Raw genomic sequence first — 14,055 nt, forward strand, 5'->3', positions numbered from 1 at the left:
GGTAGATTAGCAAATTGCGAAAATAGTAATATTAGAGGATGCTACTGTGAAGTCATTTTTCTCAAGTCTTAAGTTTTATCATTGCAAATTGTGACCCACCCAGATATCTTTGACTGGAATCAACAAGTTATGAAGTTTAAGGTTAGCCCTGGTGTCCATGCGCACAAATTTGAAATAGAACTCCCCTTCCTTCACCTCCCCCCATTAAAGCCCCCATGTGTAGGGCTTCAATTTTTCAGGGTTTATTATAATTTCATTTGGCGGGGGTTATTTTTAGCAATTTGAGTTTTATGTAGATGTCCAAAAAAATCATTTTTTTTCTCTTTGTATATAGTGTATATCATAATCTCTTTTTTCTAAAGTATCGGGGGGGTTGTTTGTTTATTAGCTAACACCTGAAATCAGAAGCCCTAAAATAACTTGGTTTTCATTCTGGGACGTACTTGTATCCCTTTTTTGGGGGGGGGAGGGAGGGGGGATATATATTGATTTTAAATTTCAAAAAAAGTATGCAGTTTTCTTTATACATGCTTACATTGAAAAGTTTGTGTAGGAGAAACATGTTACTTGGATACTAAAATAATAGCAGGCCATGACAAAAGACTATAGAATAAAGCCACAATATCATACAGGTATTCACAGTCAGCTCTGTACCAATAGTTACTTTCTCCCTAATGAAAATATTCTCAGTCTTGATATATTGCGAGGTGTATTACTACTTCAACACATAGTAAATAGATTTCTGTCTTCTCTACCTCACGCTGAGCTGAAATCCTGTAACTAGCTGACATGCAAGCAGTTTCTGAATAATACAATAAACAAGACCTTAAATCCTTTCAAATGGGGTATTAAGTCACCACATGATCCTGTGAATGTAATAACTAAGATTTTAATGATATTATGCTGGCTACAGACAGAGTTTTCTATTTTAAGCTGGATCTGTGGAACTCACCACTCTATATTTATGATGCCTAACATTTTATATAGAGGAAATTATTAAATGGTTTCATTTCAACAAGTTTTGTTAGTGACCTTGTGAGCTGGCTGCAAGGTTACAGAAAAGATGGTCTTCATAAAAAAAAGAAAAAATTACGGTTGACAAATTTAGATTCTATAGTTGTTGGAGGAGGCATTGCTTGTTGCTAAATTATTTCCATGAGAATTTGAAGGCTGCTGTTACCTGCAGCCATGTAAATTAATAGGAAAACTCCCATTGATATAATGGTAAAAGATTGGCCCTGGGCACAGGACACTACACAATAAAATATTTCAGATAACTATGAAGATAAAGCATTTAAAACAGTAAAAGACCCAGATCTGGACTGTAGCCATGTCAAAAGGCCACGTGCTCCCCTTACTATGTAAAGGGGACATTGACATAGCAGAAGTTCTGCACAAAGACTGAAGGGAGAACTGAAGGAGAAGAGATGAGTAGGGCATTGGAATAGGTTCGATTTCATTTTACTTAGATTGCCTATAGACAATCTGTTTTGTGCAACAGTGATACATGTTAACAGGAGATCACCATAAGCAAATAAGTGAGATAAACAGTAGAAGAATCATAGAAGATGCTGAATTCAATCTTTTTACTTTTTTAAAAAGAAAAAAGGAAAAAAAGTTCAATAGCTTAAATAAGCCCCAAGATCCAACCGAATCTCTTAATGGGTTGCTCCCCTCCTCCTACGTTCTGCCAGTGACAACAGGTTTTCTAATCCATTCAGCCATTTCTCCCATAAACATCTCTTCCCCTTCCCCCCACACCCGTAAATGGTCACAAATGAATCAAATTCCCTCCCTACTCTGGTCCACTGTGGGTATGTCTACACTGCAAAGAAAAACCCGCAGCACCAAGCTTCAGAGACCAGGTCAACAGACTGGGGCTCATCTGTCTTGGGCTGCAGGGCTAAAAATAGCAGTGTAGACCTTCAGACTCAGGCTGTAGTCCAGGCACTGAGGCCCTCCCCCCGATTCGCTGGGTTTCAAAGGCTGGCTCCATCCCAAGCAAGAACGTCTACATTGTTATTTTTAAGCCTCGCAGCCTGAGCCCTGCAAGCCTGAATCAATTGATCCAGGCTCTGTGACCTGGTGCCACAGGATTTTCTTTGCAGTGTAGAAATACCCTAAGTCACTATTCTTTCTTCATTTAATTTGTATCCACAGGCTCAGATTTTCTGCAATGTCCCAAATAAGCAATCATGATACCCACTGCTACATTATATACACTATACACACACACACATATATATATTAAATAAAGATGAGGGACCTTAACTGAGCCACCAAAATGAACACATGCCTGAACAGAGTAACTGCACAACATTGATATAATTATCGCCCTTATTCACCCAGTCCCCTTCCTTTTGTGTCACTCAGTTTTAGACATGACAAAATGAGTGAGATTATAAACTCACTGGGGAAAGGACATGTCTTCCTGCTCACCTGTGTAGCACCTAGCATGCTAGCGTGTGATACAAAATAACTACTCTCTCTGTGCCTCTGGTCCTCATATATACAGAGAGAAAATACTTTTTTCCACCCCTTGTCTGCCTTGTCTATTTAGACACTGAACTCTTCAGGACAGGGATTTACTATGTCTATACACAGCATCTAGCATAGTGGGCCCAAGGTCTTGGTTAGGACCTTTAAGTGCTGTAATACTATTATTATTATTAAATACTAATAACCATCTTGCTCTTTATTAGTGCAATAAGGAATGGTAGGGATATTTAAGTGCCCAAAATTGGGCCTTTCCATCATTCACGGTTTCTTGCCCAAGGGCAAGACCATTTATAGAGAAATTGTCAGTGACTTGTTCTGTCCTGCAGCCATGGTTCCTGCAAGGAGACTTCCAGTGGCCCATCCCTTCTACCACGGCCTGTGCAGAAAGCTGCTGTTGCCCCACTCCCCCGTCTTGCTGCTTGTGGGGATTTAGCCAAATGGGCTGATTCTGTATCCCATAACACCCCTGTCCTGTATGCCACAAGCAACCCATCCTTCTCTCCTGCTCCCTGCCTGCTTGGTGCGTAGCCTGCTTCCCCTGGCTGTTGTAGTACTGTTTTGTTTACATTTGCTACTCTTATCTCCACAATTCAAGTCCCAGAGTTCCAACTGGTTTATAATAATTCATTACACTATTCAACTATATTCAGTACATCTTCCTTTAGAAACCCTGGTGTCTATTAAATTAGACTCCCCACTGCAGTTTCACATTGGAGGACAGTTTCTGTTAAACTACTTCCCCCTCTGGGGCTCACATGATACAGATACAACTCCTAAATGAGAGAAGTCCCTAACTGAAGGATGATTTACATGAAGGTACATGGTATATAATTTTTAATGGTCAGTGTAATTCATTTAAATAATATCACCACTGCACAATGATAAATCTGAAAAAGGGACTAAAGGTAAAAGGCAGTCATTTTGCAGGCAGGACTCCCACTAATTTTAATGAAATACTAGAAATTTCCTTTTTTTTTTAAAACTCAAAATGATTCGAGTCAGCTTTGAGTCACTTTCATGCTCTAGGAATTTTTGATTACAAGGAAGCATTTGTTCTTCAGTCATACATACTTATCATAAATAACAATCTACACACATGAGCTTTTCCAATCCCATGCAAATACCCTTCCCCTTCTCATGAAATAAAAACAGCCTTGACAGATTTCTATGACTCTTAAGCCAAGCCACTTAAGGTTAGCGCATGTTGCATAGTGATATTTCCTCTCCTAGTCACATTTTGAAAGATGTTAAAGCAGTGATAATTTTATTTTTATTATTGTGGGTTAGGTACTGGCTGTGTCCCGTAAACTTTACATTCACTGCTGCTGCTTAGACCACATCCAGCTCTGGGTGGGTGCCGAGCCATTGATACAGCCCCCGTTTTAATTGTTCTTTTCTGGGGAGTTTTTGTGGTAAATTTCCTGACTTCGCTGGTCATTTTTGAGGCAGTCACACTTTCGACATTTTTCGTCTCATGTCACTGTTGTAACATAACTACTCAAAAATAAATCCCTCATTTTTAAAAGGGCTGAGCTGCATAAGCCTACTGTTTCACCACCATTTGTAACTACTGCATTCTAGTCGCTGCATTCTAGTATCCCCAATTTCGGAATGCGCTCTCACTACGAGCAAGGACATCCACCTGTTGTTTGTGGTACTCCTGGATCTGGGACTGCAGTTCCTCATAAACCCCTTTCTCTGACCTTGGGATGCATCCGATGAAGTGAGCTGTAGCTCACAAAAGCTTATGCTCAAATAAATTGGTTAGTCTCCAAGGTGCCACAAGTACTCCTTTTCTTTTTAAGGTCACCTTTGTTTTTATTGCTGCACATCTGCCGTGTTGGCAGCAAATGTGACTTCCAGACCAAACCTAATTCTAATTGCAATAAAACAGTCTATCGCTTAAGAGTAGGAAGAAAGAAAACATTTACTCTTATCTTATAGATGCAGTTATGGGAAGCTACAGGGAGTGGTGAGTCAGGAAAGGTACAAAAGTTTAGTGGCAAAGATATAGGGGCAGTTACAAAGGTTAAAGGTCAGCAGTAGTAAGAGGCTGTCTGTCCTCTCCTCATCTCAGAAAGCCATTAGTTACACAGTTCTATTCCCTGTTCTTGATCCATCCCTCTTTCCTGCCCCTTAGAATAACATCTCAACAGAACTCAACGAAACAATGGTGGTTACTCTTTACAATGACTAATATTTTTAATTTAATTGCACTGCAACTTCCTTTCCTTGTAATTCCTAAGTCAAAACAATTGCAACATTGTTCTCCTTTTCATATCAATTTCACTTTCTGATATGCTGTGCTGTTCAAAAGGGGGTTGGGAAATAGATTTCTTGTAACTGTTTTATGAATGGTTGTGATCACTGCCGGGCAGCTCGGCAGGAAATTCAATTAAAATCACTGTTTTTCTAGCTTAGAAGTTACTAAAAAAATTTTCCTGCCCAGCTTTAATCAGAGCATCCTGTATACTGTTAAGCTGGGTAAAAGAGCATCTGAGATATTTGTTCATTTTTGCCACTGTTTGAAAATGGTCTAAGCTTAGACGTTTTCAAAGAGCGTTTCTTGATTCTGGGTGCCCAATTTGAGAAAACCTGGGCCTCACTTTTGGAAATGCTGAGCACCCATAATTCCAAGTGACGTCCTTGAGAACTGAGGATGCCAATACACTTAAAGAAAACAAGCACTCAGTTAGAGGTCACTTGTGAGAACGTTGACCTTAATTTTAATATTCTAGGCTAGATTTATTTACATCACCCATTCAGTGTTGCACATAAACAGAGAGGGCCAGGTTCACGTTGGCTTCTATACCAGCTTCCACCTGTGTATCCCTTCTCTGCCCCGCTAGGGACCTGCAGTTGACTAGCACAGCCCAAGATGTGGTGGGTGATAGCAGGGGAGAGGGAACATAGCTACGGCAACTAAAGGATGTGGTAATTTAGTGCATTCAAACCCTCAGCAGGGTTTGTATAGTATCTGTGGTGGAAATTAAAGCCCTCACTCAACACCTTTCTTCACTTGGGTGCATTCCCCCCCAGGGGTGCAGTGACCCATGCTGGCAAAGGGAATACATAAATTACGGCCACAACGAACCTGACCCACTCTGTTTAAGTGCAACATTGAATGGGTTATGTAAAGCATTTGTTATAAAATTCAAAGTAGAAGGAACTGAAGATAGATAAAGCTAAGGTGCAAAGTCTGATTTTAGGGTAAAGGTTGTCAGTAAATACATAATCTAGGTATTAGTAAACTCACTGCAACTTCCAGAACAGAGGCAATAAATTCTTTCCACATTTGCTTTGACTTCAGCCTTGCCTTTATTATTATTATACATACTCCAACATGGGCCAGTGGATTCCCCATCATAGTGGCAAGTGACAGAAGACTCCTGAAATCTGGTTTACCCTTCACTGGGGAGCAGATCTGGGAGCTGCTCTGCGGCTGGGAACATGCAGAAGTTCCATGCCCTAATCAGGGCCTTAGGCCTCCTCTGTTGCCTTTTGCAACTTGCACAAGAACCACAGCCGAGGCTACAGAATCCTTTGAGGCAATCAGCAGAGATTGAAAACCCTAATGGATATTTCAAGCAAGTGGCGACCTCCTCAGGCACCCAGAAGATCGTGAGAGGTATCCAGCAGAAGTTTGAGGGCTTGTCTACACTACTCGCCGGATCGGCAGGCAGTGATCAATCCAGGAGGGGTAGATTTAACGTGTCTAGTATAGTGAAGACACCGCAGTAAGTAGATCTAAGTATGTCTACTTCAGCTACACTATTCATGTAGCTGAAGTTACGTATCTTAGATTGACCGTGGGCGGTAGCGTAGTCAAGCCCCTAATCTAGGGCACTCTGCTATGGAGGGTTATGTCTACACTGCAGCTGGGATCATGCCTCCCAACCTGGGCAGACAGACTTGCCAGTTTTGCTCAAGCTAGCGCACAAACAGCAGCACTGTGGCTGTTGGGGCATGGACAGTAGCGCAGGTTAGCTGCCTGAGTAGAAGCCCACCTAACTCACTGGGTCAGTATTTGGATGGCTAGCCTGCGCCCCTGCACCTGTTGGAACATCCACACCGCGAATTTTGGCACATTAGCTTGAGAAGAGCTTGTGTGTGTCCATCAACCCGAGCTGGGAGGCACGCTTCTACCCGCAGAGCAGACATACCCTAAGCTCTTTTGATAAATGTTTCATACCTATTTGGCTCACAGAGCTTTTAGGCCCCAAATGGTGTGTCTGAAGCTTTTAGTTTCCTTGAAATCATATCATCTGGTTTACAGAGCATACAGAATCCATTGGCCATATCTGCATAGTTTGGGATCTTGAACTAAAGTTATTCAATTTCTTCAGTTTAAAAACTGTGTTGGGTGTATCTTGAAGATTCTGTATTTCTTTAGCCGAATTATTTGATTAGAGAGATTACAAACCCTGAGGATATATCTAGAATATTTATAAACTCAGCAAAACCAATCAAGAAGTTTATAAATTCAGCCAAAACTTAAAAATAGGTCCCAGAGATTCAAATGTTTGTGGTGAATAACTCCAAAATGAACAAGCTGTCGAAAAGCTACGTCTGTCAAACAAAAAAATTGTGATTTATCAGAAGATTAAAAATAGTCACAATTAATCAGTTTTAATCAAACTTAAACAGAATACCAATTTAAATTTATTATAAATATTTGTGGATGTTCTTCAAAATATATTGATTTCAATTACAATACAGAATACAAAGTGCACAGTGCTCACTATTTATTACAAATATTTGCACTGTAAAAAGTTAAATAGTATTTTTCAATTCACCTCATTCAAGTTCTGTAGTACAATCTCTATCGGGAAAGTGCAGCTTACAAATGTAGTTTTTTTTGTTTGTTTTTTAAACATAACCGCACTCCAAAACAAAACAACGTAAAACTTTAGAACCTACAAGTCCACTTAGTCTTACTTCTTGTTAAACCAACCGCTAAGACAAACAAGTTTGTTTACATTTACAGGAGATAATGCTGCCCACTTCTTACTTACAATAAAATTATAGTATTTTGTGATTAGTTACTATGTACTTTAGTTTCTATGTTTATTTTGTGATTCTTTTCCATAGCTACCTCTCAACAGGAGTCATTCATATGACTTGCTCTTTAAGGAATATATATAAACACACACATAGTTAAAATGTATTGGAAAATACAGAAGGACCAAGATTATTAAAATCTATTTTTCTCTGGACATGGAAAATGGAATATACTACTAAGGCTCATATTTATACCACTTCTTTTTATCTTATGGGTCACTGGATTTTACATCACAAGTAGAAATTTTCCATGCATCATATTCCTTTTTTGTATGTATTTTATAAATGTGACTAAACCTCTGCAAACATTATAGTCACTGCCTATTACTCTGAGAGATGAATACACACAGGAAATAAGCGATTAAGAAGCAAAATACAATATCAAAGGCACAAGCCACATGTGTGTGTCTTATAAATAATTTTGCTTTTTAAATATTAGGTGCCAAATTCAGCCCTTCTGTAAAGCGGGTGCAACTCCATCGACTTCAGTAGAGTTGCACCAGAACTGAATGTGGCCGTAATGGTTTGGTTTTATTTTTGTCATCTAAATATTACTAAATCTTTAAATGTTACAGTATGTATTTGCAAGGAGTCTTTCTGTCTGGTTAAACTCCTAAAAAGCCATTTCAGGTCCAGATTCAGCAAAGCACTTAAGCACATGCTTATGTACTTTACTTAATCAGCACTTTAGTAAAGTACTATAAATTGTTAGTACTGGGGCAGAGGCCCTCCAGTTAGAGAGATAGTTGTGATGTTGTGGGTGGGGGTGTTACTCTGGGAGATGATAGCTTTAAAATCCTACTGAGGCTCAAGAGGAGCCCAGCCAAACATGGCCGGCCGGGAGAGTCATTGAATTAGCACATCTCTGGGCCAGGACTGCCCACTTTTGAAGTTATGCCACCAGCTCTGGGCCTGTGATGGAACAGGGGTTGCAAGTAGCTTGCACTGCTGCACTCTAGCTCTAGGTAGACTTACTCCTGTGAACTGTCACCACCCTGGAGCAAATCTGGCCTGCTGACAATACTAAGGGGAAAAAGCATGAACTCTCACCAGTCCAAAAACAGAAGATTCTGACCTCCAAATTCCAGGAACTTATGCAACTACAACCTCAAACACCCTTTGACAATGCATTCCTTAAATTAATATGAAGAATTCCCTGCAGAATAACCAGTGTGTTAGGTAGTCCGTGTAAAGATTCTAAATCACAAAAATACTTGGTCATCTCTGTACTTTTCCTAGCTAAGAACATATTGACAGCAACAATTTAAAAATCAGCTCTCAGTTCTTCCTTAAACAAACAAAACAAATAAATACAATCTGCTGATGTCCCAATGCCTCCTTTTATCTCTACTGCTCCACTGGAGATTTGAGAGTCATGACTGGTGTCATTTTGCACTAGGATAACATACGTGAGTTGCCAGCAAAACTGGATCAATCTGATATTGTATGTATACTTCTTTAAAAAAATAGTTCTAGAATATACACCTGTCAATCTCTGGGCACATTTCCCATCATTAAAAATTAGCTGCAAAGAACTGCAAGAGGCAGCCACAAAGCATTGTGGAATTGGGGCTGTGGCAAGAACCTGTGGCTGGTTTTGGGATTGGGGTGGGGACAGAGAAAGATTAGGAACTTCTAAGCTACGGGCATGAGTCTAGACAGAATAGGTACAGCAAAAGAAACAAGTGAGTTGTGGCCACTAAACTCCTCATGGAAGAAGTGAACAAGTACTAATTTCATAAACTAAAGTATTCTCTTTCTACCTACAGTACCTCTGCATTGGCAGTACTATATTCTCTTAGTTTACTGGAGCAGTGAACCCAGCCTCTTTCTGTACCCCTGTCTCAAACACCCATCAGTATTCAATCCTTGAGGGATGCGGACACAAACAACAAAAAGTTACATCTATAAACCCACCTCAAAAATATAACTGCCTGTTGCTTCTGAGGAAAGAAAAGGGTCCGGAATTTTAAAGCCACCCACATACTGTGAGTGTGGCTGCCAAGGAAAGGAAGAATTAAAATTGAATGTTTAAAAATCCTCCTGGACTTTACCAACAGTGTTATAGCAAAACTGAAAACATGGAAAAATTATCATTTATTATTGGTATTGCAGGAACTCTTACAGGCCAGAACTCAATTGTATTACGCATTGTACAAACACAAAGGGAGGGACCGTCCCTGATGTACAGAACAGTGCTAGTAACCAAAAGGAGAAAACTGAATCCAGTAGCCAAGAATTTGTTCACTATAAGGATATTGACTTTTTTCTACATTAAATTTATATTTCATTTTTAATTTTAAAAAGCTTATTGTGGGTACCATCATTGCCATTAAGACTCTCATTTAATGTCACCCACACAGAAAATCGAGAGGAAGCAGCAGCAAGAAAGGTACCATATGTTGATGTAGCACCTAAACAACAGTCTCTGTTGCACTGTGCTACAAATACTGTGTTAATCTCTATAGCCGTTATTGTAAGAAAGAATTAAAGGCATTAAGTTATCTATTAAACAAAATTACCTTAAAACCCATACAAAACAAAAACCACACCTTTGGCAAAAAAATAAGGAGGGTTAATTTGTAGTCAAGAGACACAGTACAAACATTTGAAGCTTCTGAGAACTTACTGTACTAGATTCTCGGACAATAGTGTTTTTAGCAACAGAGATATCTCTGTTGCTAGGAGCCAAGAATTTCCCATGCTATAGCAAGGTGTGTATTTAAAAAGAGACGTTAATATTGAGTAGTCACACTGACTGGGTATAGGAACTTGGTATACTTTTACAAAAGAGAAAGGACTCAGAAGTGAACAATGGCATTTTTCTTGTTTGTTTTGCTTCTTTGGCCTATTCTGATGAATGTTTGACTTACAGCAACTACAAAGTTGAGGGAGAGGGAGATTTGTTTTCTTCTACTTTGAAAGCTCCACATTAGGAATGCTCAAGTATTAAACTTTCATGCACACAAGAAATGTCCAAGAAAATGCATTCTAGAGACTAAAAAAAGACAAAGCTGTAGAATGTTTTCTTTTACACCAGTTTAGTACAATATATCCAATCTTACAAAAGGAAGAAAGCGAGGAGTCCGGTGGCATCTTAAGGACTAACAGATTTATTAGGGCATAACTTTTCGTGGGTAAAAAACCAAGTGGATTTTTTAACCATGAAAGCTTATGCCCCAATAAATCTGTTAGTCTTTAAGGTGCCACTGGACTCCTTGTTGTTTTTGTGGATACAGACTAACACAGCTACCCCTCCGATACTTGTTACAAAAGGAACATTACTGGTCACATTTACCTTTTTATATGTTTTCTCCTCATTTTGTTTTCCAGCAGGGGCATCTCCATTTTCAGTAACAGATGACATCTGAGAGATAGAAAACAAATTTTTTTAAAACCAAAAATACTAATTTGTTATCCCCTACTTGCTAAATTTAGATTTTTAGAGAGGACAGTAGTAAGTTAATAAATTGTGTAAAGACTCCTCAAAAAATTGTTTGTTTAGGGTTTCTTTGGCCTCTCACTTAAATCAGTATTCAAAGGAGCCCAAGATTGCCCTGACCTTTCCTGCTGACATCCCGCACTACTAACTCATGCCTAATTTGCCATCCACTCAAATATATAAATATATGTTTTTTGCAACTTTCATCCCTGTTTCTAATCTCTCTAGGTCCTTCTGTATTATTTCTTTCCTTACTAATATCTGTAACTCTTTCCTAGTTAGTATCATCAGTGGATATTCAGTAACATTCAGTTTACCCCCTCTTCCAGATTGTTAAAGAAATGTTAGATGAATCCAGACCTAGCAGCATGACCAAGTGCAGTATTGCACTAGATATCTGACAAGTGATCACTTGTCACCACCCTTTGGTTATGGACCTTCAGCAACTTTCAAACCCACCAGTCAGTTTTCATATTCAAGCCAACTTGAACAAACTTTTTGGGGGGCTAAATTTAGTTAGATTGTAAGCTTTTCGGGGCAGGGATTGTCTTTTTGTTCTGGTTTTATACAGCACCTAGTACAACAGGGGCTCCCAGGGAGGACCATAATACAGATAACAAACAGTAAATAAGATTTGGAGAACAAGACTGACCAGACATACTATCAGATTTTTACTGGAATCCATTTAAATGACACCTTCTGCATTCTCATCTTCCCCTCCTTTAGACCCTCAACACAATCATCTGAAAGATGGATTCCTTTTTCCCCTCTAACACAAATATGCACAAAAATGCAGCTGCCTTCATTTCTTGTAGTTAGGTCATTTTATAAATTCAATGGGGAGACTAAGGGTTTGTCTACGCTGGCACTTTACAGCGCTGCAACTTTCTCACTCAGCGGTGTGAAAAAACACCCCCCTGAGCGTAGCAAGTTTCAGCGCTGTAAAGTGCGAGTGTAAAAAGTGCACCAGTCCTGGGAGCATGGTGGCTACGCTTCTCGTGGAGGTGGGTTTTTTAGAGCGCTGGGAGAGCTCTCTCCCAGCACTCTGTTGTGACTACTCTGCCATGGCAGCGCTTTAGCATTGCCAGTGTAGACTGGCCCTAAGTTAATGTCACCATTTGAGACCGGCACATTTTCAGACCTAGCAGCATTTTAGAGCTAGACCCTCCATCATTCTCCAAGATTATACTCCAAACATGTTGTACAAGACTACATATGTAGAAGTCAAAGTTTGACTTCACAACAGATTCTGTAAGACAAGCTTGATGTATGCAATAACTAGTGTAAACCACGAGGATTGGGATCTAGATTTGTGATGGCACACTCTGCTTGCCCAAAAGACCCAAGACCTGTGGCTAAGTTGACACATTGTGCGCCCAAAGTTGCAAGGTGATGTTTGACATTGTACCTGCTAATTGCAGTAAAGCAACACTAGTTCAAGAATAAATCACATTCCCCCACCGGCCAAGTTATAGATCACCTGCAAGTGTAGATGCCAAGGAAAGGAAGAATTAAAATGGCAAGTTTTAAATCCTGATACACTTTATCAGTGTTACATACTAGTGTTATAATGAATATATACATACCTTTCTGAACTAAATTGCAAGTCATCTGGAGCTGAGAGTGACCGTCAACCCATTCATTGATGCTGTCAATTTTTCCAGGTCCCTATTAACACAAAAATCATTCAGCATTATGTAATCTGAGTGTAATATCTGTTATATATTGTTTAAAAATTCCTTTCTACATGAAACATTACTGTCTGAGTAGGTTAGAGCTTTGCAAGAAGCAGGGCAATACAAGATCGTTCTCAAATGGTCTGATTATTAATGTCATTTAATAGAACTAGCTTTTGCTACACTGAATAAGATCAATATGGTCATCCTTTCTGAGCTCTAACTTGCCTTTACCCTAGATACAATGCTACTGTGTCACTGACATCCTTATTGTAAAACATTTATATAGGGCCATAAATTTTCATGGCATTGTACAGAACATAATTAAGACATGTTCTGTGCCCTGAAAAGTTTGTAAAGTGAACACCCAACCCTGCAACCTTTACTCACGTGAGTAATCCATACCCATACAAGTAGTCCCACTGAAGTCAGCAGGATTATTTGCATGAGTGAGAGTTTGCAGGACTGGGCACTGAATAGTAAATAATAATAAACTTTACTTCAAAAGGAACTCAATCAGCACTTACTATACAAAGCATTCTAGCCTTTATACAATTAAGCTATTGTAATTATGTAATTAATATATTATAGGTAGGCTTGGAAAAATTTGATTTTTATTGGTAAATGTCAATTTCACCCTACACACATAAACCCATGAAAATATTTCCACTGATAATTACTGAAATTTACAGATAGGTTAAGACAGACAAATGGTTCTTGAAAACTTTAAGTTTGATTTAAGGATATTTACTTTTTATATTTTGACATGTGATGTTGATAATTTGTGTTCTAACAGTTTTAATACTTTAACTTTTTGAATCTCAGTATCTAGTCATTAAATAATTGTCTGACCTCATCCATAATTTCCCACAACTGTGAAAATTTAAATAGATACAATTTAAAAAAGCTTAAAATAAAAAACCAATGTGTCAAAATTATATTTAAAAAAACATAAAAATTGAGTTCTGCCAAGCTTAATTATAGAATAAGTCCTGCTTGCTTTCCTCACATGAGTAGTCCCATTGACTTCAAGAAGAATTACTTTCTTGAATAAATAAGGTACATGGGTGCCATTTGGTACCTCTGTGGAAATGTTCCTCTCTCCAATTTTGTGCTCTCTCTCTCTCTCTCTGTTGGTAAAGTTATACCCATCAAATGGTAGTTCAATTTTTTTCTCCACCCCCCTCCCCCATGAACACATCTGACTTTGCTCTTGCAATCAGTGTAAACGTCTCCCTATACATATCTACACACTTAAAAGTAGATCTTTTAATTCATCTAAAGTGAAAGTAATTTTTCCTGGAAGGAAAGCCTATCCTTAACTTTTTAAAGAAGTTTTCATACAGCAGCAAACTTTTCCACTTGAAATGACTAAAG

General features: G+C 38.8%; 1 protein-coding gene across 6 annotated transcripts in view; it reads right to left on the reverse strand.

Annotated features, from left to right (window-relative positions):
- PIP5K1B (phosphatidylinositol-4-phosphate 5-kinase type 1 beta) overlaps positions 1-14,055 on the reverse strand; it is a 168,108-nt gene that overhangs the window by 100,855 nt on the left and 53,198 nt on the right. For all 6 annotated transcript variants that reach the window (XM_037901862.2, XM_043547686.1, XM_043547685.1 and 3 more), the window contains 2 exons: positions 12,589-12,670; positions 10,859-10,927 (listed from right to left, as the gene is read on the reverse strand). In XM_037901862.2, coding sequence (XP_037757790.1) covers positions 10,859-10,927 — 69 coding nt within the window. In that variant the 5' untranslated portion in view covers positions 12,589-12,670. The remainder of the gene's footprint in view (positions 1-10,858; positions 10,928-12,588; positions 12,671-14,055) is intronic.

This window comes from Chelonia mydas, chromosome 5 (genome assembly GCF_015237465.2).
Source record: "Chelonia mydas isolate rCheMyd1 chromosome 5, rCheMyd1.pri.v2, whole genome shotgun sequence".
NCBI lineage: Eukaryota > Metazoa > Chordata > Testudines > Cheloniidae > Chelonia > Chelonia mydas.